General features: G+C 40.8%; 2 protein-coding genes across 4 annotated transcripts in view; one reads left to right on the forward strand and one right to left on the reverse strand.

Moving 5' to 3' along the window:
* mzt1 (mitotic spindle organizing protein 1) lies at positions 1-15,514 on the reverse strand. The gene is made up of 3 exons (XM_078221570.1): positions 15,248-15,514; positions 4,774-4,919; positions 1-1,012 (listed from the first exon to the last, which is right to left on the reverse strand). Exons 1-3 carry the CDS (start codon positions 15,291-15,293, stop codon positions 989-991), a joined length of 216 nt encoding a protein of 71 aa, XP_078077696.1. The 5' UTR covers positions 15,294-15,514; the 3' UTR covers positions 1-988.
* bora (bora aurora kinase A activator) overlaps positions 15,027-25,663 on the forward strand; it is a 25,443-nt gene continuing 14,806 nt past the window's right edge. Inside the window, exons 1-7 of one of the 3 annotated variants that reach the window (XM_078221569.1) lie at positions 15,027-15,768; positions 17,498-17,727; positions 18,592-18,698; positions 19,708-19,753; positions 21,129-21,210; positions 22,824-22,892; positions 23,615-23,671. In XM_078221569.1, coding sequence (XP_078077695.1) covers positions 17,563-17,727; positions 18,592-18,698; positions 19,708-19,753; positions 21,129-21,210; positions 22,824-22,892; positions 23,615-23,671 — 526 coding nt within the window. In that variant the 5' untranslated portion in view covers positions 15,027-15,768; positions 17,498-17,562. The remainder of the gene's footprint in view (positions 15,769-17,497; positions 17,728-18,591; positions 18,699-19,707; positions 19,754-21,128; positions 21,211-22,823; positions 22,893-23,614; positions 23,672-25,663) is intronic. The other 2 variants (XM_078221567.1, XM_078221568.1) reach the window with 2 other exon arrangements.

Genomic DNA, 25,663 nt, shown 5'->3' on the forward strand with positions numbered 1-25,663 from the left:
TGTGAATCAAAAAACAAAAAGATTTATTTATTGTGTACCTTTATACAAGAGTTGATGCAACTTTAACACTGATATAAAGCCATATTAAGCTTGTACAGTAACTTTAAACAAATGTTAAAAATGGACACATTCGAAAACAAAAAGAACGGAGTGTATTTATACAGAAGTAGTATAAAAACTAGGCAATGCTCGCAAACCATAATCCTGGAGTGAATCGGCTGGTAGTTTCCTACAGAAAACCCTCAGAATCTGCTAAAATTTCAGATCCAGAAGGATTCTACATTCTGAATTTGCCAACTTGATAAAATAACAATTGTAAATAACAATATTTAATTACAATATTGCAAATAACAAATTAGGATTTATTTTTCAAAACTAAATGGATTTCATTAAGTATTGCTCATTTTCAACACATTGTGATTAATTATATAGATGACAGTTGCTTCTAACTCTAAAGCGAAACAAAGTATGTTTACGTAACGTTCACATTACCTTGCTGATGCGTAATACGATAAAAAAAACTTGTAAAAGATCAGTTTCAGAATGATCCATACTAGGAGGCATTGCACACTGAGGTGAAGTACATTTTGCTCTCAAAACAGAAAGGCCACATAAAAAAGCATAATTAGAATTAGTATCAATATCATAGTCAAACTTAAAATTGCCATTTCCAGCCACAATCTAAATTAAATTATACTATGTAAGGTTTCTGCACTGGCCTTCTGCATGCAGTCAGTGCTTTTCATACATATCCTTTTTGACTCAATAATGCACATTTTAATACAGATTAGCAAATTCATTGTGGTTCTTTATAGCAAGCATAGGCATGTCAACATCAACAGACTACTCCACAATGTGGAAATTACCATTTTTACATTCTATGGAACAAAAATGATTCTTTTGCCAGTTCGCTACATCTTTCATTTCAATGATTTTCAGTGCAACCTGATACAGGCATCAAGCTGGAAGCTCTGTTATAAAGCTGATGTCAACCAGTCATATTCTCAGCAGCCTAAGGAGAAGAAAAAATGTCCAAATTAAGTACAGTACAGGGTCTTCGGTTCACTTTCTCAGCACAATAAATCTGGAAACTAAAGGAGTATTTTTTCTTTAAGATCTCCTCTTGGTTTATAATTATATGTATTAAGTGCTCATTTTACAAAAATACTAAAGACAGATGAGATTGGTCAGTGGTCACTGAAAAGAAATGCTTTTATAGCACAGCAGGTACATTTGAAATATGATTGAGTCATACATTCTTCTTCTGGTTCCCATGCCTTAAGGCATCAGAAATCATGGGCTTCTGGGTCCATGGTTACACTTGGCAACATACTGCAGTGGCCTGCCATTGACTACTGCAGACACATGGCTGGCCAGGAATCTCTCCCGATCTTAACACGGGACTTGAACCCAGAGCTTCTGGCTCAGAGGCAGGGATGCTACTCACTATGCCAAAAAGACCACACTGGTCATACAATACCAAACATGTAACCTCTGGGTAGATGTGTAGACTAGTTCTGGATACTAATGATTTATACAAATAATTTGTTCAAATCAAAGTAAATGCAAAACGATTGTACAATCTTTTGCTTAAAATTTCCCCCTCCCCTTGTACCACATTTAATTTGTAAAAGACTGCTCCTTTATAGAAAGGAAATGTATGTTTAGTACACTCCTTCTGTCCCTACTGCTATGGATCAGACATGAGACCTACAATTCATTCCTTCTATGGCCTATGTTGGCTACTCGTGCGCCATTTCTTTCAATTTGGGTTCAGTCCCATTGAAGACAAGGTTACAATCTGTATATTTTTAAAATAAAATTAATCTTTATGAAATACTTCATTTTTTCTAGCAAAATGTGCCACATTGACCATAGTTAAAGAGGCCCCACCCCTTTGGCACTGCCCGATCCTGGTGGGCAGAGTCAAGGTGTCCCCTAGGCATGGACACTTTGCCTCTTTGGCAGTGCCAGTCTGTGCCCCCAGCACTGCCAGGGTGCCCATGCCCAGGGGGCACTCCCGCTAACCGATTCCCTGGGGGGGGGGGGGCAATTGCCCCTCTTGGTTCTGGCAGGGTCTCCCACGAGTTCCCCGAACGTGGGGAGCTACTCTATACCCCAGCGGAATGAAGTACTCCTGGTGGGGTGGGACAATCAATCGGGACTGCCAAGTTCCCGATAATTAGATTTAAAATACATTTAAAACATATTAAAAAAAGATTCAAATAACTTATCCGTCTTCCCGTCGGTTTCCAGCGTGGTCTGGCCTGCCACTGTTCTCCGGCTCTAACAGATGCGCATGCATTCCTGGTGCATGCGCAAATCCCGGAACAAGGCCGGCGACGCACATCTCCCAGCCCGACCCGCCAGAAAGGTTGCGGGTCGGGATGGGTGAATCGCGGTCAATATTTCTAACTTTTAATTCTATTTTTCTGGAAATAAACTCCATTACTTTTTCTAAAAACAGCCTAGTTAACCTGCATTGCCACTAGCACGCTGCCAGGCCTGCCGAGTCTTACCAGCATCTGCAGTAGTTTGCTTTTATTTTAGATGCTACGTTCAATGATTTGTGAACCTGTAACCCTGGAGCTCATCCACTCCCCATCCTCATTTTAAGACTCTAAACTCCCAAGGAAAGTATGAACTCATTTCTGCTATCAAAATGTACCATCTCACATGTATATTGAAATTTATTTTCAATTTACGCACTCATACTACAAGATTACTAATGTCTTGTATTCCACTGCGTTTGCCCCCAGAATGAACTACACCAAACCACAGATTTGGTTTTAAAAATTTCAAAACTGTACTTCTGATAGCCAAATAATTTAAATGACTAACAATGATCCCAACAACAATCACCGTGGAACATCACTTCACATCTTCAGCCGATCTGAGTACTCTTACCCTACTTGGTTTTGCAAGTAGCTTGTTTTCCATTCTGTTACTCGTTCTAACTCTACATTCTCTAACCTAATTAGGCAGAATCTACTCTGTAGTAGTTTACAGTGCTACAGTGCTCATTTAGTTATTTGTGCTTGTGTCTGCTCTCAGATCGAAGGATTGAGGCTTGTCTCTCTTCAAATATGTTCCGAATTTTCTTTTGAAAGTTACTACTGAATCCACTACCCTACACTAAAGGGTGGCACGGTGGCACAGTGGGGGCAGCATGGTGGCACAGTGGTTAGTACTGCTGTCTCACAGCGCCAGGGACCCAGGTTCGATTCCCAGCTTGGGTCACTGTGTGTGTGGAGTCTACATGTTTTCCCCAGTGCCTGCGTGGGTTTCCTCTGGGTGCTCCAGTTTCTCCCCACAATTCAAAAAACGTGCTAAATTCTCCCTCAATGTACCCGAACAGGCACCGGAGTGTGGCAACTAGGGGATTTTCACAGCAACTTCACTGCAGTGGTTAATGTGAGCCTGCTTGTGACAATAACTAAACTTAAACCTTTCAGATACTGTATCCAAATCATTACTTGCTGCATAAACTCTCATTACACTTCTTTCATCAATGATCTTTTAGACAAGCTGACCTTTATTCTGCCACTAACATATTCCCTGGACCTACGTTTTGTTCCTTTACTATTATTACTCCATCTGCCTTTTGTTCCATTTGGTATATAATCTCCACCAGCCCCTTCCCTCCTTTTTTTCCAATAGCAAAACCCATCACATTTCTACCTCCCCTCAATTCCGAAAAATAAGCATATTGGACTCGAAACGTTAACTTTTGTTTCTCTTTACCTCCACAAATGCTACCAACCTGCTGATTTTTCCAGCGTCTTTTTATTTGGCTTCCAGTACCTGCAGTATTTTACTTTTGTATTATTGACCTTAAATCTATGTCTTCTGCTGACAATGGAAACAGTTTTCTTGTTGACTCCATCAAAACTGTTCACAATTTGAACAACCTCTTAAACTTCTTCTCACTTTCTCTGTTCAAAAGCCTTTTGAAAAAATACAAATTGTTATATTTACTGTATTACTTTTACCTGGTCAAAATAATTCATTAAATTTATTCAAGTATGACCTTTCCTTCTGAAATCCATGCTAACTATTCCTTATTTCAATTTTGGTTTTGAGATTTAAGTACCAGTCACTCCTGCTCACAGCACATTCCTGTTGGAGTCAATTATTATTCGACCATGTGGATCTGTTAATCCTAAATTTGGTTACTATTCAATTCTTAGGAAACTTTACCAATTTATGGGCCTGCGGATCTCATTATGTAGTGTTATATTTCAGTGCAAAGACATACCCTATTTGTACTTATAACCACAACACAGCCTTCCTTCTAACCGCATATTCTATATCTGTATTCATTCTCTCAAAAGAAAACATCCACATAAATCAGTTTCTTGCTCACAACTGCAAAACTGTAATTAAATGCTAATTAGTAACTCCTAGATATTGTAGCTCAAGAATATCCTGTTTGAAAGTAAAATTTGAAATTTAGCCTCATAAAACAAAGCCCCATCAATGCTTAACTAGCAAATTCACTCATCCATCAAATCATCTGCAAGATTTCTGCTGCTTCTCTAGTTAATCCTTTTCATACTACCCATCACAGGTTTTATATCAATTATCCACCACATAAATTCTGTTCTGCAAAATGCAAGCTCTCCTGGTGTAAACCACTTCGTCCTCCTGAAAGGATAAAACCAGTTCTAAAAGATGTCAGAAAGCAGACACTGGTATAAAGGACCAAAAGGATTTCTCTCTGAAACAATATGTAACACGCATCAGATTTTATTGCACATTAATCTTTCTTACTTTGAGCGAGTCAGTAGCCTTGCGCAGCTCCTTGATGACTGAAGCCAAGGCCTCGGGATTGATTCCTTGCTCACAAAGACGGACACAAATCGACAGAGACTCCATATCAAGACCAGTGTTCAGCAATCTCGAAATTTCAAGAAGAACTGGAAGAAACACAGTAAAAGTTACTTCTATTTGCATAGCACCTCTCAGAACCCCAGTGTCCCAAAAATGCTGCAAAGACAATGAAATATTTTTGAAAGTTTTTGGAATTACCACGGTTGTTAAAAAGGTAGGAATTGCGCGTGGCAATTCACACAGCAAGATTCTACAGACCCCAACATAAAGACCAGATAATATTTTAGGGATAAATATTAGCTAGGAATAATGGGGAGAATGCCTCAGCACTTCTTCAAATTAGTGTCATGGGATTCTTATAGCCACTAGACAAGGCCTAAATTTAACATCTCATCTGAAAAACATGGTGTTTAGATTCTATGCTCAAATCTCTGGAGCGGGACTCCAGGTGCAAGAGTGTTCCAACACTGAGCCATGGCTGGCATCTATACATTACCAACAGTTTTGTGCCCAACAGCACTGTGTGCCCAAATATTGTAGGTATTTGCAATTAAAGTCACACCAAAGGCCTATACAGCACTTCAATTCAATAATTCACAGCATTAATTAAGAAACGTCCCACAAACATAGGTCAAAATGATCTAGCAAAGCTCTACTTGAACCCAACTGGCAGAAGAGCAAATTTGAACTTTCATGAAGAGAACAAAAACGGTGCATTCATACTCGTCATCAGTACTAGTTACCCAGGAGTTAGAGGTGCTTTTAATTCTAACCGTTCCTGGGTACTTATTCCTGTAACACTTGAGCGTGCAATTTAAAAATTGGATGGTTCCCAGTGCAGGGTAATTGCCCAATCCAATCTGAACATCCTGGGCAACTGATGTGCAATCCTTATGTGAGGACTTTTGGGAGGAAGTGAGTGGGAAGGGGTGGCGTCCTGGGTACCTTTGGGGTATGATATCCTAGGGAATGGAAGTTATGGCCCTTTTTCTGCAAGTTACTTAAATGGGCAAATTGGATTACAGGTCCAAATTGCTTATGCATGCGAGATTTGGGAAATTCCTTTTGGAAGTAATTTAAGAAAAAAAGCAAATGTTTATAATTTTGAAATAGCAACCATCTCAGTATATATGTTAGTCATACAGGAGAGATTTTTTCCTCCATTAAAGCAAACAAGATTTCATTCTCCCTCCAAACAACACTAGAATTTATAACTCAAAAATTCATACAACACACGAGCCTCAAGACTTCCATTCAAGGGCATTCCTTAACCCTCAAAGATTCCACAAGTAGATCATCAATAAGAACATTAGTTTTTTCTTCAGGTCTATGCAATACCAGAATTAAGAAATAATTAGTTCACATTACACCACTCAGGAGTGGGATGATGATACTCACTAGGCACCCTTTTAAACCAGTAATGAAATAACAGTCAGCAAGGATTGGAGTCAGAGTTTGAATTAGGTTACCGAATAAATGTAGAAAGGTTTATTATTATTAGCCCACCCAATTCCAAAGGAAACAAAGAGACAATGGAAGCACTTATTGTAATATACATCCCGAGTGCTTTCCTTCTGCCAACAGTTACTATATTGAAAAGGAGCAAGACCGATTAAGCGGGCGAGGAGCTGGGCACACCAAGGCTGAAGAAACGGGTTTTGGGGGCATGGGGCACAGAGCAACATGGCGCAGAGAAGGCAAGACAATAAATCAGCCTTCTCATCTGAAGGTTGTTCACAGAGATGTAGATGTGTTGTTTGGAGCAAGAGCAACATAACTTCAATGCCTCTGATTGGTTTCCTTTTTTCCCTCAAAACTTGCATACCATACACCCTCACCCCACCCACCTGTGAGAAGTATTTGAAATATGCATTCCCTCCACACACATAAAAGATTGGATATGCCTGCTCAAGCTATTGCACTTTAAGATATTTTGGACTTGGTTTCAAATCTCTTCATGGCTTTATCCCATTTAACTTCACTAATCTCCTCTAGGTATTCAATCCCATATTGATCCGTATTTTATATTGCTAATTCAATCTTAGAGTACTCGATTTTCAAAGAAAAATTGGCCATTCAGAAAAGCAGCAAATACAACTTCCACCACGATAGGTAGGCCCCAGTGCAGTGAATGCAGTTACAGTACAGAAGACAGACATTCGGCCTATTGTGTCTACACCAACTCTCCAAATGGCAATTATGACTTAGTTCCATCTTCCGGCATTTTCCCTGTATCCTTGCAATTAAAAATCATCATCCTTTTGAATGCCTCAATTGAGCCTGCCGCCACTACATTTCCAGGCAGTGCATTCCAGACATGAACAACTCACCATGTGAAAAGTGTTTTCTCACATCTTGTTTGCTTCTTTTGCAAAAAAAAACCTTGTGCTATTAATCAGGACTCAGGGCTACTCCAGCTGCTTGAACTCTAATAATAATAAAAAGGAAACACAAGTGTTTTTTTTCTGATTTACCGCAGTGATTAAAACTGAGAGCACAGTTACTATTAGTAGGTCCAGGAAATTCGGTTTATTTTAGAGTCAGTTTTGGAAAACAAGCTTTCAAAGTATATTCAGCTACTGAACATGATTTCAGGACTTTTTCTCATTTCATGCCAAATCTCCACATTCTATTTGGGTTGAAGTAGGGAAGAGAGGCATTGCTGAGGGGAAGCAGAGAATATCAGACATGCTGTGTCTTCTAGTCTTGAGTGAGAACGATAGCGCCCTACAGAGCTAAAAAAGCTCGACGGGGCAGGGAATTATGTAAGAGGAAATACACACAGTAGGTCAGCAGCATCTACACAGAATCAAGGCAATTGGCACATATGATTCTAGAAGTAAGCCAATTGCTGTTATATACCTCACCTCCCATTTCTTTGTTGGCCAAATAGCAAGGGAGGCAGGTGGCGCAGCCAGAGAATGGTTTACCTCAAGGCAGTATTCTTGCAACCTTGCTGCTCATTACTTATACCAATGACTCTCCTATTTGGCCACATACCGCAAGTGCCCTCTATGCTGAGGACTTGTGCAGCTCAGGGCAATCCTTTAGTTCCCCCATTTAGAATTGACTAGCTTCAGTAAAACGTTTCTGATTACCACCTTGGACTTTATTTTGAATGATCTTGGAGTTTCAAACTAGCTGAGCCAACCAGTGACTGTGATTAATCATCTGCAGACCAAACCCAAAAAGACACAGATCAGTTCTTTTCATCTTAGGAATAGAGGTGCAAAGGATGGAGTTAATTTACTTTGCTTTAGGAGAAAACTAGTCCACGGTAAACTGGCTTAAAGTTGTGTGCCAGTGTTAGGTCATGTTTGAAACTCCAAGATCATTCAAAATAAAGTCCAAGGTGGTAATCAGAAACGTTTTACTGAAGCTAGTCAATTCTAAATGGGGGAACTGATTAGCTGCATTTGCCCTGTGCTACTCAGTAACTGAATATAGCTGCCCAGTTTGGGAATACGCTCTCATGCCAAGAAATTGGATCTCATCCTCACCGCAGCTTACAGAGCTATTACTGGCTGCCTGAAACCTACAACAGCGGGTAATCTGTACCCGTTTGTTGGTATTGCTCCACCCAGCATAAGGAGGCAAGTTATATCAAGAATAGAAAGTACATAGCAGACCAATGACCCTGATCAACCTCTCTTCCAGAAAGAACGAGATTCAAGCAGGGGGCATTTTTTTACATGCTGTCTCGCCCTGAGAATGTAGTTCCCATGGCTGCCTTGCCAATTGGTCAATGCATCTACAAACAAAGGCACTACATATACCTAATTATCCAGAGAAATCCCTCCTACCAGGAGTCAACAAGACATGGCCTTTTTGGCTGTGTCAGCAGGGCTGGCATTGCCATGCACAGTCCTTATGCAGAAGTAATGACACAGTCAGATAAATTCTGTTGACTGTGAAGAGGCATCTGAAAATGAAGAAACGTAACATTGAATGGCCTCTGCTACCATTCGTAGCTCTGAAGGCCTTCGACTGTCGAGCCAGAGTCTGCGTGGAACAATGAGGGAGGGTGGAATGATGCACGAGAGGATAATGATCTCACACCTTTATCTGCAAAATACTGCCATTTCTCACACAAAGCATGGAACCTTCTTACAATGAATTCACATTTCAGTCAAATCTGAAGAAATGCACTGCAATTAAATTAGAGCAACATTAGTGGAATAATTACAAATGTTGACTTAGAAATCAAAAGCTCTAAAATAATTGAATGTTTCAGATGTTTGAGGAACAACCAAAATTGCAATTAAGTTCACTGTGGCTGTTGTCTTGTTTAATGATTAAAAATATATTGATTACCTCAGAAAATGCAAGCACAAAACACCAAAACATATACAACAAAGCAGAAAAAGTGTGTGGGGGGGGGGGCACACCTTCATCCCATTTTAACAAATGCATCAACTGGCTCATTTTAATATGCTCATTACTAACATCACTTGGCCCAAACTTATTCAATAAAAGCGACCAAGGACTTGCACTCACTGCATTTGCAATACGTAACCCATGAGGTCCTGCTATTATACTGATTGCTGGATTGCCCATTGCATTTGGGGAAAGAGGTAGAAGTAAGGCAACGGTCAAGAAGCTGCAAGTAAAGACAAATTAGTGATGATTCATGGAGAACACCATTTTCAACACGTAATATATTGTTGTACACAGGATTTAACCAGCAGGTTTGTCAAACACGGTAGATAATTTTAGATTAATTAACCACTGCATACACCTAATCCACACTGACACTTTTATAAAAATTGCTTACAGCAAATATGGGAATGTCGAGTCCTAATGACTCGCTGTAAGGCACATTACATGTATTAAAAAATTAAGTGTGGTGTGTGTAAATCAAATACTAGGAGCTAAGAACTAATGCAATTTGAAGTCTGTAGTGATTTGGACAGTGTTTTATGAAACTATCAGACATGCCATAATAGTGAGTCAGAAGATATGCTGTCTTTTAATGACTATCATTATGCCAGGTTTTATACAATAACTATTATAGAATTAAATAAAAATTAGTACTCCTCCATGTTGAACACAACTTGGAAGCACCACCAAGGATGGCAAGGGCACAGAACTGTGGGCAGAGGACTTCAATGTCCATCACCAGGAGTGACTCGATAGCTGATCAAGCTCTAAAAAGGACACAGCTACTAGATTGGGTCTGAGGCACGTGATGAAGGAACTGACAAGGGAAAAACCAACTTGACCTCTCCCTCGCTAATCTGCCTGTCACAGAAAAATCCGTCCAAGACAGTATCAGTTGCATTGAGTACCTGATAGCCCTTAGAGTTGTCTTCACATTGAGAATACCCTTTATCAAGATGTGTGGCATGCCAAATGGAATCAAATTTAGAACAGATACTGCAACTCAAAACTGGGCGCCCATGAGGCTCTATGGGTCATGAACAAAATTGTATTCAACTATAATCTGTAACATTATGACCTGGCTTTTCCCATACTACCATCAGACCGAGCAATCAGCCCTGGCTCAATGAAGGGTCAAGGAGGGCATGCTAGGATAGGACCGGGCATACCTATAAAATGAGAAGTCAACCAGGTGAAGCTACACCACAGGACTACTTGCTACTTATGCTGTTCTGGCACGCAAGTGATAGACAGAGCTAAGCAATCCCACAACTAACTAATTAGATTTAAGCATCCCATTTTTACCACATCAAGTCGTAAATGGTGGACAACAACTCACTAGAGAAGCAAAGAGCTGCTCAGGAGCTGTTCCAGAATCTAATTAGAAGCAGACTGAAGATAAACTACACTCCATAAATGTGTGCATTCTGTGCAAATTCAAAAAGAAAGAATTGCCCATTTATGGTTCCCACCATGCATCAGACAGTTAAAAATAATCAACAGAAGCAATCAGCTACAGCTGTGCCATAACATGCTACGGGAATGAAAACGTCAGCAGTTAAGGCCCAGTTCCAGGGTGTTCAGAGCAAATATCTCAGTGGTGCAACAGTGAGGGAGTGCCGTACTGTTGTGGGCGCTACGTTTTGAAGATGATCTTAGACTGCATCTCTGCCACCCTTTCAGATGGGCAGAAGGAGACACACGGTGGTTTTATGCCTTTGAAGCAGGGTGGGGAGGAAGAACAAAAGGGAGTGTCTAGGATAGGATATAGGGCAGGATGAAAGATTACATGATAAAGATGTCATGCAACAAATGGCAAAGGGATTGCTACCGGTCATAGTGAAGAGACAAAGCAAAACAATTGGAAACATTTTCAAGTTCATAACAAACAATTTCATTGTCTTAAAGGTCTCCATCATGCTACCCCTCAGCCTTCCGTATCCCACAAATGAACAGGTTAAATTGGAGCCTAAAAATCTCCATTACCTGGAATGTGAAATGATAATTATTCATTTTTATAGGGTGTGGGCATCGCTGGCTAAACCATTTATTCCCCATCCCAAGTTGCCCATGAGAAGATTGTAGTGAGCTGCCTACTTGAACCGCTGCAGTAGGTACACCCATAGTGCTGTTAGGGAGGGAGTTCCAAGATTTTGACCCAGTGATAGGGAAGGAACGACAATATTTCCAAGTCAGGTTGGTGAGTGACTTGGAGGGGAATCTATAGGTGACGGTGTCCCCAAGTATCTGCTGCTCGTCATTCTAGATGGTAGTGATCATAAGTTTGGAATGTGCTAAGGAACCTTGGCGAGTTCCTGCAGTGCATGTCGTAGATGGTACACACAGCTTCCACTGTTCATCAGTGGTAGAGGGGTTGAATGTTTGTGGAACAGGAAGCAATCCAGCAGGCTACTGTATCCTGGATGATGTCGAGCCCGAGTGTTGTTGGAGCCACACTCATCCAGTCAAGTGTATTCCATTACACTTCTGACTCGTGCCTTGTAGATGGTGGACAAGCTCTGGGGAGTCAGGAGGTAAGTCACTTGCCACAGGATTCCTCGCCTTTCACTTGCTCTGGTAGCCACAGTATTTATATGTTCAGTTCTGTTTCTCATCAATGGTAACCCCCCAAGATGTTGACAGTGGGGGGTTTCAGCGATGGTTATGCCATTGAATGTCAAGGGGCCATGGTTAGATCCTCTCATGTAACCTGCTCTTGTAGCCCCAGTATTTACATGGCCAATGCTGTTCAATTTCTGGTCAGCTGGAATCCCCAAGATGTAGATAGTGGGAGATTCAGTGATGGTAATGTTATTGAATGTCATGGGGAGATGGTTAGATCCTCTCTTGTTGGACTTGGTCACTGCCGGACACTTGTGTGGTGTGAATGTTACTTGTCAGCCCAAGCTTGGATATTGTTCAGGTCTTACTGCATTTGGATATGGTCTGCTTCAGTATCAGAGGAGTCATGAATGAGACTTTACATTGTGCAGTTATCAGTGAATATCCCCACCTCTAACCTCGAGATGGGAGGAAGGTAATTGATGAAGCAACTGAAAATGGTTGGGCCAAGACCTCCAACCACCATTACCATCTTCCTTAGTGCCAGGTACAACTCCAAATAGCAGAGGGTTTTCCTCAATTTCCATTGACTCCAGTTTTGCTTGGGATCCTTAGTCGAATGCTGCTTGATGTCCAGGGCAGTCACTCTCATCTCACCTCTTTTAGATGCTTGAACCAAGGCTGAAATGAGTTCAGGAGCTGAATGACTGGTGGAACCCAAACTGTGTGTCCGTGAGCAGGCTATTGGTGAGTAAGTGCTGCTTGATGACTCATTCATCAGTAAAATTATGAAGGGGTGTATACTGATGGGCAGTAATTGGCCAGGTTGGATTTGTTATGTTTCTTGTGTATAGGAGATATCCGGGCAATATTCCACATTGCCAGGTAGATGTCAGTGTTGTAGCTATACTAGAACAGTTTAGCTAGGGACGTGGTGCAAGTCTTCAGTACTATTGTTTATTTATTATCACAAATAGGCTTACATTAACACTGCAATGAAGTTACTGTGAAAATCCCCTAGTCGCCACATTCCGGTGCCTGTTTGGGTACACCGAGGGAGAATTTAGCATGGCTAATGCACCTAACCAGCATATCTTTCAGACTGTGGGAGGAAACCGGAGCACCCAGAGAAAACCCACAAAGACACAGGGGGAACGTGCAAACTCCGCACAGACAGTGACCCAACCGGAAATCGAACCTGGGTCCCTGGCACTGTGAAGCAGCAGTGCTAACCACTGTGCCACCCCAGAATTTTAGGAGGACCCATAGCCTTTGCATTATCCAATGCCTTCAGCCATTTCTTGACATCACACGAAGTGAATCGAATTGGCTGAAGATTGGCATCGGTGATGCTGGGTACCTCTGGAGGAGGCCAAGATGATCATCCACTCCGCACTTTGGGTTGATGATCATTGCAAATGCTTCAGCCTTATCTTTTGCACACATGTGCTGGATTCCTTGATCATTGAGGATGGAAATTTTTGTGAAGCCTCCTCCTCCCATAAGTTGTTTAACTATCCATCACCATTAATGGCTGGATGTGCCCAGACTGCAAAACTCAGATCTTATTAGTTGATTCGTTGATTGTGGGATTGCTTAGCTCTTGTCTATTACTTGCCTATTAATTCCACCATCCGCCATGGTGGGATTCAACCTAGGTGCCCAGAGCTGGAATTGGAGTAGATGGGAAGGACCCATTTCCCTTAGCAGCACAGTGGGTAATTTGGGAACAGAGATTTAGAGTGATTGGTAGAAATATGTGGAGATGAAGTATATCTTTTTCATCAAGAGGATGGTAGGGGTCTGGAACTCGCTGCCTAAAAGGGTAGTGGAAGCAGAAACTCTCAATTCACTTAAAAGCTGACTGGTTATGCACTAAACTCCCGAATCTTCCAGAGTTACAGACCAAGTACTGAAAAACAGGAATAAGCTGGAGGGCTTGCTTTTCGATGGGACACGATGGGAGGGATGGCCTCCTTTTGCACTGTAATTTTTCCTGCATTTTTCTAAATATCTGAAAAAGGAGGAATGTGCACAGATATAGGGCGAGAGCAGGAAGGGTGACAGTACATGAATTGTTCCCTACGAAAGCTGATATGCACATGATCAGCTACAATGGCTTTGTCTGTGCTTTAACACCTCTATCCAATTAGACAAGATGGAATAAAATCAGAAAGTGCTGGAATACTCAGCGGATTTGGCAGCATCTGTGGAGAGAGATACAGAGTTAATGTTCCCAGTTCCTCTAAGGATATTTCATCATGAAGTGGAAAGGAAATCAGAAAAAAGGTTCATGATTATGACTCAACATGGTTAACAGCAGCTCAGAAAGGCTCCTTTGACAGCACGTTCCAAATCCGTGACCACTACCATTGAGGACAAGGGCAGCAGATGCATGAGATCACCACTTGCAAATTCCCCTCCAAGCCACATGCCACCTTGATTTGGAAATATATCAACATGCCTTCACTGTCACTGGATCAGAATAAGACACGCAGACCATAAGGCACAGGAGCCAAAATGGGCAAAATGGGCCATTCGGCACATTGAGTCTGCTCTCATCTAATCATCTAGTTATGATGAATTGGGGAATGTTACTTAAAGGGATGACAATGGATAGGCAATGGCAAACATTCAGATGGTGGGAAGAGTCCAGAACCAGCGGCCACAGTCTCAGGATATGGGGGGTAACCATTTAGGGATGCGATGAGGAGAAATTTCTTCACCCAGAAAGTGGCGAGATGGTGAAATTCACTACCACGTAAAGCAGTTGAGGCCAAAACGTTGTATACTTTCCAGGAGGAAACATAACTCCACAGTTTGCACATTCTCTCCGGGTTCCCTCCCACAGTTCAAAGATGCGCAGGTTAGGTGGATTGGCCATGCTAAATTGCCTCTTAGTGTCAGGGGAACAGGGGGACTAGCTAGGGTAAATGAGTTATGGGGATAGACTCAATGGGCTGAATGGCCTCCTTCTGCCCTGTATGATTCCAAGTGATATCAGCCATGGTTGAATGTCAGAGCAGACTCAATGGGCCAAATGGCCTAATTCTGCTCCTATATCTTATGGCCTACTCCTGATCCTATTTTCAATGTAATTCCACTTCACCATTCTATCTCCATACCCCCTGATCACCTTACTGATTTGTCTAAACTCCAATGAGTACTGACCCTACCTCCTCATTGGAAGATCCTTCTATACTTGGGATGGACTTGGTGAATCTTCTCTGGACTGCGACCAATGCCAGCCTGGTCTTTCCCGAGATAAGGGGACCAGAAGTGTTGACAGTATTCCTGCACGTCCTGCCCTGACAGCACAGTGTAGCCACACCACAGGCAGCGGTTCAAGAAGGCAGCGCAGATCATCATCGTCACCTCCTCCTCCAGCTTTGAGGGATGGGCAATAAATGCTGGCCTTTATACCCACATCCCGGGAAAGATAAATAACGAGAAGAGAGACAGAGAGACTCACCGTCCATCGTCTCCCTCACCGCGTTCAGATTGCCAGCATTCGCCATTCCTCCCGCTTCTGGCCAGGATCACCCCGCCCACCCGGCCCGCTAAACAACTATTTTAGAATATTTTTTAAATACACCGGGACCTGCTTGAACAGTCGGACATTATCCCGCAGCGCGAGCTCCGCACGGTAATAAAGCCCCTCTCTTTATTAGCCTCGCCGCTCTTTGTTCGCTGTTTCGAACGGGAATCGGTGTCAATAAAGTTTATTGACGGAGCGACCGTTAGCATTTGAATCTGATTGGCTGCAGGCCGGGAACCGCCGCCTGATTGGGCGCTGCCAGCCGCCGACCCAGACCGCTGATTGGTCGGCGGCAAAGGACGCCGTTGATTGGTCGCGGGGCCGCCGGCAGTGATTGGTCACCGCAAAGCCTCAAGACTGATTGGCTAACGGCCGCCGACAGCTGAAGGCTCTGATTGGCTGCCGGATGCAGGAGGGATATTCAAGGCAACGAACTCGGAGAGAGGACGCGGAAGGTAAATTATCAAATATAAAATATAATCTATTTAATATATAGAGACTGGGGTAAAATATAATCCATATAATATATAGAGACTGGGGTAAAATATAATCCATATAATATATAGAGACTGGGGTAAAATATAATCCATATAATATAAAATATATAGAGACTGGGGTAAAATATACTCAATATAATATAAAATATAGAGAGACTGGGGTAAAATATACTCAATATAATATAAAATATATAGAGACTGGCGTAAAATATAATCCATATAATATAAAATATATAGAGACTGGGGTAAAATATAATCCATATATAAAATAGAGAGAGACTGGGGTAAAATATAATCAATATAATATAAAATATAGAGAGACTGGCGGCACGGTAGCACAATGGTTAACACTGCTGCTTCACAGCTCCAGGGACCTGGATTCGAATCCCAGCTCGGGTCACTGTCTGTGTGGAGTTTGTACATTCTCCCTGTGTCTGCGTGGGTTTCCTCCGGGTGCTCCAGTTTCCTCCCACAGACCAAACATGTGCGGGTTAGGTTGATTGGCCATTCTAAATTGCCCCTTAATGTCCTGGGATGCATAGGTTAGAGGGATTAGTGGGCAAAATATGTAGGGATATGGGGATAGGGCCTGGGTGGGATTGTGGTTGGTGCAGACTCAATGGACCAAATGGCCTCTTTCTGCACAGTAGGATTCTGATTCTGAAAATATACTCAATATAATATAGAATATAGAGAGACTGGGGTAAAATATAATCTATATACTATAAATGTAGAGACTGGGGTAAAATATAATCAATATAGTCATAGACGTTTACAGCATGGAAACAGGCCCTTTGGCCCAACTTGTCCATGCTGCCCAGTTTTTTAGCATTAAGCTAGTCCCAATTGCCTGTGTTTGGCCCATGTCCCTCCATACCAATCTTATCCATGTAACTGTTTAAATGCTTTTTAAAAGATAAAATTGTACCTGTCTCTGCTACAGCCTCTGGCAGCCCGTTCCAGACACTTACCACCCTCTGTGCGAAAAAATTGCCCCACATAATGTAAAGAGAGAGAGACTGGGGTAAAATATAATCAGTATAGAGACTAGGCTGAAGTATAATCAATATGGAGTAATATATAGAGATGGGTAATTTTACAGTAACCAGCAATGATGCAGTTCCTGGGGCACTACAGTTTGCACAACTTGCTTGGGCTAAGTAGTACTTCAAGGATATCTAATTAACAGGATGTATAAAAAAAGATCGTTTACATCAATAAGGATCAACCTAAACAATTGACCAATAAAGAGCTGAACCTCTATGTGAGGAAATCAATTAAAATACTTGTTTCATTTATTTAACTGAAGTCTGCAAATATTTTATCCTTTATTTTTCCAAGCAAACATAAAATCCACAGGCTCCGTTACAAGCTTGTTTCCAAGCTCTCTCTTTGAGGATGTGCTCCACTTACACACTTCTAACTAAAGCCCTTTTTTTGCAACACTCTTCAATTGAAATTTTCCTTTGTCTATGTGTACTGAAGAACTTTAATTCAAAAATAGTTAATGTGAGCTGTAATGAAGGAAATCCTTTTTTAAAAAATCTTATTACCTATTATTAATGTAATGCTAATGGATTACTGGAGAAGAAGTGCTATCATTTATATGTGCATTTAAGTAGAAAAATGTCCCAAAGTGCTTCATAGAAGCAAAGAAAACTCATTTAAGTATTTTTTTTTCCTGTAGATTCTTGTATCCCAATGATAACCAACTGGACGTGGAAAAGTATTGCATACTGTTAAGAAAGAGTAATGGGAGATCTGAAAAGTGAGACCAGGTTACATGTAACGCCAGACACACCTGGACGGCCTCCTGTCTCAAACCCTTTTGAGAGCCCCAGTGATTATGCAAGTTTGCATGAGCCAGTAGTTCCCAGTCCATCTGTCTTCAGATTGGTGAAAACACCCGACACACGGGTAAGTTTGACACTCTTCAAAGGGAGAGTTATTTTCTCTTATCTTGCGCACACAATATTGTAATTTAGTATTGCTGAAAAATAGACTTTTTTATTGAAGCTTTTCATCTTGCTCACATCGGGAATACCAACATCAAGGGAAACAACAAGTTTAATCTGTATTAGAAGAGTGCTTGTTGGTTGGCAAATATTCTGATTGGTAGAGGCATTGTCATGGAGAATGCACAGCTGATGGTGACTGACAGTTAACTGCCAAGCATTGTTTGAAATTTAAATCAGGCAGCTTGACTCTGATTATTATATTTTGGGTTCTGCATATAACCCTAATTAGCAATGCTGTATATTAAGTTACGTTGTTTTAGAAGAAAGAATATATACCATATAAAAGCTATTTTTGAAAGCTATCCCAGATTGGATTAGCCAGTAGCAAATTAAAGTTATTTGTAAATAGATGGATAGGAGGGAGAAGAAATATTTAACAGCAAACAAGACACAGGCTATCATTTTCTCTTTAAATTTACACTCATTTGGGACGATTTAATATTTTGTCAGTTTGAAAATCGCTGGCAGAAATGCATAGTCTTCAGCTTAGTCCAGAATCTTCAGTACATAATCAAGGTTAGCAATGGCATGTAGCACTGAGGAACGCTGTATAGTTGGAGGTGTCATCTTTTGGTAATTTCTTTTCATTGCCATTTTGGGACCGAAAGGTGACCAAATTGGTTGTTGTGTTTCTTACATTTCAACAGTGACAACAATTCAAAAAGCTTTGAGATGTCCTGAGCTCTTGGAAGTGATACATAAGTGTAAATTATGTTTTTACATCTGGTGGATAGCTTAAAAATGTACTACATTCCTTACTTAGACACCTGGAAAATTCAAGTGGTCCATTGAAGAGCTAGCAATCTTGCATCCAATTGAAATTGACCCAGAAGATGTTCACCAGCAATCTACATACATGAGCTGCACCAGGTTACCACTTTTATTCTCCTATGAGTTGTGTACAATGCAGTCATTCGATCAATGTGTGTGATATTTGATGCAATTTCTCATCTATTTAAATTTTTTTAAAGCGGTAGAAATTTATTTGCAATTCAGGAGGGGGAGGTTATGAAGAACTCTCACTTCAGAGCTTAATTTCAATTCAGAATGATTTAATAATATTAGCATGGTCTCAATTGGTTCAGTAAGTCACCCATCATATTTTCTCCATAACATTGTATTTTCTTGCATATATATATAGGACTGTTACTACATTTAGGATCATATGGTGGATGATACTTCATTTGACCTGTATTGACTGTAATTTTAATTGCGCATTATAATGCACCTTTGCCAGTATATCGCTTAAAAAGGACACATTGTCAAAGCTTTGTCAAAACAACTTGGTTGTTCCCTTTACACTTGGTACTCTTGTGAGTTCTCCTGATAAGTGCAAGACAAAAAACTTCAACAACATGGCTGGGATTTTACAGCCCCATCATAGTGGAACTTGCCACAGGAGACTTGGTGGCCCAGTCAAAAGTCATCAGGACCCGCCAATCCCGGTGGTTGGCGGGTCTGGAAAACGCAACTCCATGTTTCTTTTTTCAGCAATACTCAAGTTCTGACTACCCATTGACTACCAGTGTATCAATATTTATTTTGCTAATGAGACAGGTATTTGAAGTGTGGATCTTTCTAATTGTGGCTTGTGCAGATATAAACTGCAGTTCATTATCTGCATTAGTTGAAGGCTAAATCACAATATTGCCTGATTCTATTTTTAAGTATTAAGCTACAACGATGAGCAAAACAATGTTTCGTAATTCAAAAATGTGGATAAAAAAATTAAGAGTTAAAAACATGCATAGGTATTCTTGTTAAATCGCCAGTAGGGAAAGATTATTTTTCTTTGTACAGTGCTAGGGGTTAGTTTCAAAGTCAATAGACTTGTGACGGTGATATTACTTTCTATTTTTTTTTTTGTTTATGCTTTCAGATTAGACAATGATATTGAGGCAAGAAAACAAAAAGCTATTGAAGAAGTAAGTGCTTAGACCAAGGTGAAGAAAATGTTTTGGTGTGACATTAATTTTGAGTAAAATCCGGCCAGCAAATCTCATTGACAAACTGGTTTAAAAAAAACTTCTTCTCAAGTGACTGATTTCTACGCATTTCTTAAAGTACAATTCATTCATCTACGTATAATTGATCTTGGATATATAGGTTTTTAAGTTCACCAGTGCATGCCAAATATAGATACTGGGGAGAAAATTAAAAGATGTAATTCATTTTTTCAGATTTAGATCACCAGTGGATAGTTTGAATATTCAACCTTTTTTAATGATTTGATTTATTATTGTCACATGTATTAACATACAGTGAAAAGTATTGTTTCTTGCGCGCTATACAGACAAAACATACCGTTCATAGGGAAGAAAACGAGAGAGTGCAGAATGTAGTGTTACAGTCATAACTAGGGTGTACGGAAAGATCAACTTAATGCAGGGTAAGTCCATTCAAAAGTCTGACAGCAGCAGGGAAGAAACCTTTCTTGAGTCGGTTATTACGTGACCTCAGACTTTTGTATCTTTTTCCCGACGGAAGAACGTGGAAGAGAGAATGTCCGGAGTGCGTGGGGTCCTTAATTATGCTGGCTGCTTTGCTGAGGATGGGAGGCTGGTTTGCGTGATGGATTGGGCGACATTTTGTAGTTCCTTGCAGTCATGGCAGAGCTTTGATACAACCAGAAAGACTGCTTTCTGTGGTACATCTGTAAAAGTTGGTGAGAGCCGTAGCTGACATGGCAAATTTCCTTAGTCTTCTGAGAAAGTAGAGGCGTTGGTGGGCTTTCTTAACTATAGTGTTGGCGTGGGGGGACCAGGACAGGTTGTTGGTGATCCAGACACCTAAAAACTTGAAGCTCTCGACCCTTTCTACTTCGTCCCCGTTGACGTAGACAGGGGCATGTTCTCCTTTACGCTTCCTGAAGTCGATGACAATCTCCTTCGTTTTGTTGACATTGAGGGAGAGATTCCCTCAATGTTCCACAATGGAGTGGTTTGCCATATGAACTTTCTATTACTGTTTCTTTTTTTAAATAAACGTTTTTTGAGGGTTTTTTCCTGGGTCACATGATCCCTACACTTGTTTTCTATCTGATAGCTGGTCACGATGATGAGATTTTTGCTTGACCCTGGATAATGCTGCTGTGAGAAATATTGTGCGGATAATTTCACTTGCTCATAGGGGAGGTGTTTAGCACAGTTCATGAGAGGAATGTCCGGTGAAATCCTACAATTAGGATTCAAGCACTGATCCAATGCCATGTAATATACTTGAGTATTCACCTCGAGTTTAAGATTTAAACATGTAATGTACCCTAATATTCTGATTCATCTGACTTTTGTTTATTTGCAGTTTTTCTTGAATAGTGTCATTGTCCCTTCTCCTTGGACTCAAACTGAGGGGAAACCAATTGCACAGTCCCTTCGAGTCAAATGTGAGTTCTTGAGAATTCCTGGGTCTTAGTGATTACTTGTTACTTTTATGTAAAGAGCAAAATTCTCACAAATGGATTTCCTTCCCAAAAGTAGACTTTGGGTCTTAGATGAGGAGGGGGAATCTAAGGCCACAACTTATACCTCTCAATCAATTAATTTGCATGCTATTATTGCTATTATCAATATATTAGATTCTGACAACAGCAACAATTATGTAATAAGTGAAATATCTTCTTTGTATGCCAGCTATCTAAAATGGGCTCACAAAGGTGGAGGATTTCTTTGATGCAAGGTATTGTACTGAGTGTACAAGATTTACATGTTCAGTAAACTTAGAAAGTAAATGATGCATAGTTCAGTTTAATTCAGCATGGCAAGTAAGAGATCTGCCTGAGTACAAGCATGTCCACTTTATTTATTTCATTGCAACAGCAATTATTTATGTGATTTAAAGCTCAGAACTTTGTTTTTATTAAATCAATAAATTGAACTTCCACTTAATTTCCCAATGTAACACTTCTCTAGAAATTGGACCAAAGTTTGCTGAGTCATTGCCATTTTATCTAATAATTCTTAAGGAAGCGTTTTGATATCTGAGTGGATAAATATCATATAGACCAGGGTAGTCCCAAATTTGCTAAGCGTCCAAAGAGTAGGAAATGGAGGCAAAAGTACCCACAGTTCCTGTTGCTAATCACAATACAGTGATACCTTTAGTCAGTTGTGTGTGGTTGTTTGGTCAGGCTCACCTTTGCTTGTGTGCATACACAATCACATACTTTGCTGATGCTGTCTAGACTTACATATGCTACACTTTAGGACGGCCAGTGCTTTGGGACACTATCCCGTCGTGAGCTTATAAGCAAAGTACTGTGGATGCTGGGGATCTGAAATGAAAACAAAACGTGGTGGTAAAAACTCAACAGATCTGACCGCATTTATACCGTGGCTATATTCATGGCCGGGTGTCTTTGGAGAGAGAGCATGTGATGTCCGAAGGCACTGATGACGCCTTTCGTGCCTGCCAGGCACCACAGGGACTGGGGTGCATTATCGACCCCTTTAATCACATTTTAGTTTTATGTTTTAAGTTTCATTTCTACTTTTTTTGTGCTTCCCTTCTTTTTGGGGACTGCCCCTTTTGATTTGTCCCTCAGTTAATTTAATTTGGTTTAATTGTTTTGCCAAAAAGATTAACAGAATGTTTATTTGTCCCTCAGTTGATTTGATTAGTTTAATTGTTTTACCAAAAAGATTGACAGCATCTGTGGAGAGAGAATCCCAGCACTTTGTTTTTTCTCACATTATGAGCTTGGCAGGTTCAAATTAAATTGGAGTGAGGTGGAGTAAGGGGTGGAGAATTCTTGTCCATCAAAATTACGCCAGATTTCCCTTGTTTGTACTGAGTGCCCCCAGTGTGTGTTTTTTTTTGTTTTCCTATTGGTTGCTACCTTTCCACCATTCCTGTTGTTGTTATGCTAAAGTATTCTGATGCAGTCGACATCTTTAGGTGAGATTAACTGGTTTAAAAAATGTGATTATGCCTAGAGCCTTAATTGAAGATGTCGTGCGTCTAAAGCAATTACACTTCTTTATTTGCTGTTCCTTTCAGGTTCATCCTGGGATAGGGACTCTTCAGTTGTATCAAAAGAATCTGTTGAATTGCCTGGGATGCATAATGGTTAGTAGTTTTAAGTAATCACCGCAAGGCATTCTGCCATTCTATTTATTGCAGTTTAGTGATTTATTTATCCTACTTGAATCTGGAGCAAGTGCCTATCTGAACTAAATTCATTTGTTCTGTGGATTTCATAATTTAACTCATGTAATAGATCATCTACTTTACAGAACAATTTAATCCATAGGATGCTGTGTTCCAAAAGTAAAACACTTGTACCCTGTATCACTTTAGTTTACTTTCTCACAAATGTTGATGTAATAAACAACTAAGTAGCTGTTTGATCCTGACGTACATTTTGCAAGTAAGGGGATCACATACGTGAGTATCTTTACCAGATTAATGGAGCTTGCCATATTTTGCTTTGATGGGAAGTTTGCATAATATAATTTGGTGCTAACTACTACTTGTGCAGTGCACGACAATATGAATTTGTAACAAACCAAACTTGCCTGTTCATTTTTTTGTTTTGGATCATGTGTCATTATTCGGTCTTCACTGACACTGCCCTAGGGAAAAAGATGCCATTTAATAATATTACTGCATACTCGCCCTTGATTTTGAAATAAGAATATTATTTGTTTGAAATTCTATCGGTCACAAATTGTCCTGGTGATAAATGTTGTACCCAAATGTTGCTACTCCCTGTACATATGAAATAGTAAACACAATCTATATGAGTCTGAATTATCAAAAAATGTGTTTAAATTCTTGTTTTTGTGCAGCAGCTTGTCAGACCTTGTTGTCATTGCCTGTGGACTTTGATCTGGAAAAAATAATAGGTAACGTAGAAAGCATTAATGTACTGTTTGAATGTAATAATTGAAACGGACAAAATAATGAGCTTGTGTCATACAACACTTTTTACTTTTAGAAGTTGCCTATGCCACTTCTCTCTCCCTCACTAAACAATAAAATCACCATCAGGACATTTGTCACACTCGCATAGGAAGTCGTTTGTGACTTTGACAAGAGCTGTTTTGGTATTGTGACAGGAACAGAAAGCTGATTCGAGGGATTCAAACATGGAGTTCCAGGAAATTTGGGAACGGATCTGGGAGGTGACAGTGCATTGAGGATTTTGGAAAGGAATGGGAGGTTGGAGATGGGACGGCACATTGCAAGGCTGGAGGGGTCAAAGATTGTTTTATTGGGGAGTTTTGCCACTTTAAGAATGTATATTTTTCTCTTTTGGTTCCTCATGGATGAATCTTCCTTAAGAGTCGTTTGACTTTTGGAATTTTGTCAATCTATTTATTTTAAAAATAAATCACAATGCTTTTGACTCTCTAAGCAGAGCAACCAAAATTGTGCACAGTGTTCCCCAGTGCTTTATTGATTCAATGTTATTTCCTTGTAATAATTGCCGGAAACCTCTGACCTTGTCTGTGGCTGGGCTTCTCCGGTACCGCTGCAGTGAATGGAGTTTTGGCTGAGCATCAAATTCTTGCTGGCAGAAGGACGGGAATGAACGAGATGGGAGAATCCCGCCCAATATCTTTTGTAGACCTATAACTGTCCCCTCTTGACTGGTTTGGTCACATCGCTTGGGGGAATTTAATGCATTATGCACTGGTACACTTAAATCCTTCTGCACTGGACAAATTGAGAGAATCTCAGAAATATTTGCTGTTCACATTGATGGGCATTTCCTTGCCTTTTCATGAAAGGCACTTGCCATTCGTCTATCATAATATCAACTATCTAATTCATGGAATGCACAACTTCTAAACCCTCTGTTTAACTAACAAATTTTAAGATATTTGAAGTTGAACCTCTCTTTTATTAAGTAGACAGAATTCACACAACTATTCTGTCAAATAGTATGAGAGATGGTATGATGATTAGTGATTATTTTTAAAAATTCAGTACTAATTTTAAAAGGTTAATGTAATAATAGAAAATTTCAACTATCCGAAACCAGTTTTCAAAATCCAAAGGCTGCAACATGTTTGAGCTCAGATTACTTGTGAGTTAGCATTCCAGGAGTGGGATCTCACTTGATGCTAGTTAACTGCAGTTTAACCAACTAATTTGGATTTTGTTTGAAGTGTTTTTGGTGTCACTGGGCAATAAGGTATCCATTCCAAAAAACAAGAGCTGTCATCCAGGAAGCAAGGCAAGGGATGCGTATTCCCAGCCTGTAATATTGCTTCCCAAGATTCAGCAACTCTAGATAATTGCCAGTCCTGTCAGAAATTGTGGCCCCGATTCTCGCATCACGACCCGCAAATTTTCTGGTGGGTCAAGGTGGGAGATGCGGGTCGCTGGCCTTGAACCGGGATTTACGCATGTGCCAGGAGCACATGCGCATCTCCCAGAGCCAGTGAACAGTCGCTGGTCAGATCACGCTGGAAACCGGCGGGAAGGCGGGTAAGTAATTTAAATATTTTTTAAAATGTATTTTAAATATGTTTATTAGTTCACTAGCAGGAGACCCCACCGGAATGAAGGGGGTGGGCAATCAGGGGGCCCCCCAGGGTGTCGGGCGGCAGGCGAGTGGTGTCCCCTGGGCATGGGCACCCCGGCAGTGCCAGCCTGTGCCCCCTGGCACTGCCCATGGGGCAAAGTGCCCATGCCCAGCGGGCCCTTGGGCACCTTGGAACTGCCCATCGGGCATTGAGCAGTGCCAAAGGGCAGGGCCTATTGTGGGCAGGGCCTGGGGTGATCAGTGGGGGTGAGGGATTCTGCTGCCACTCTGCAGACAGGATCGGTCTGGGGTGAAGGGAGGGCAGCGATTGACGGGGGGGGGTAGTCTGTTGGGGTGTGAGGGG

Source organism: Mustelus asterias, chromosome 10 (genome assembly GCF_964213995.1).
Source record: "Mustelus asterias chromosome 10, sMusAst1.hap1.1, whole genome shotgun sequence".
NCBI classification, from domain to species: domain Eukaryota; kingdom Metazoa; phylum Chordata; class Chondrichthyes; order Carcharhiniformes; family Triakidae; genus Mustelus; species Mustelus asterias.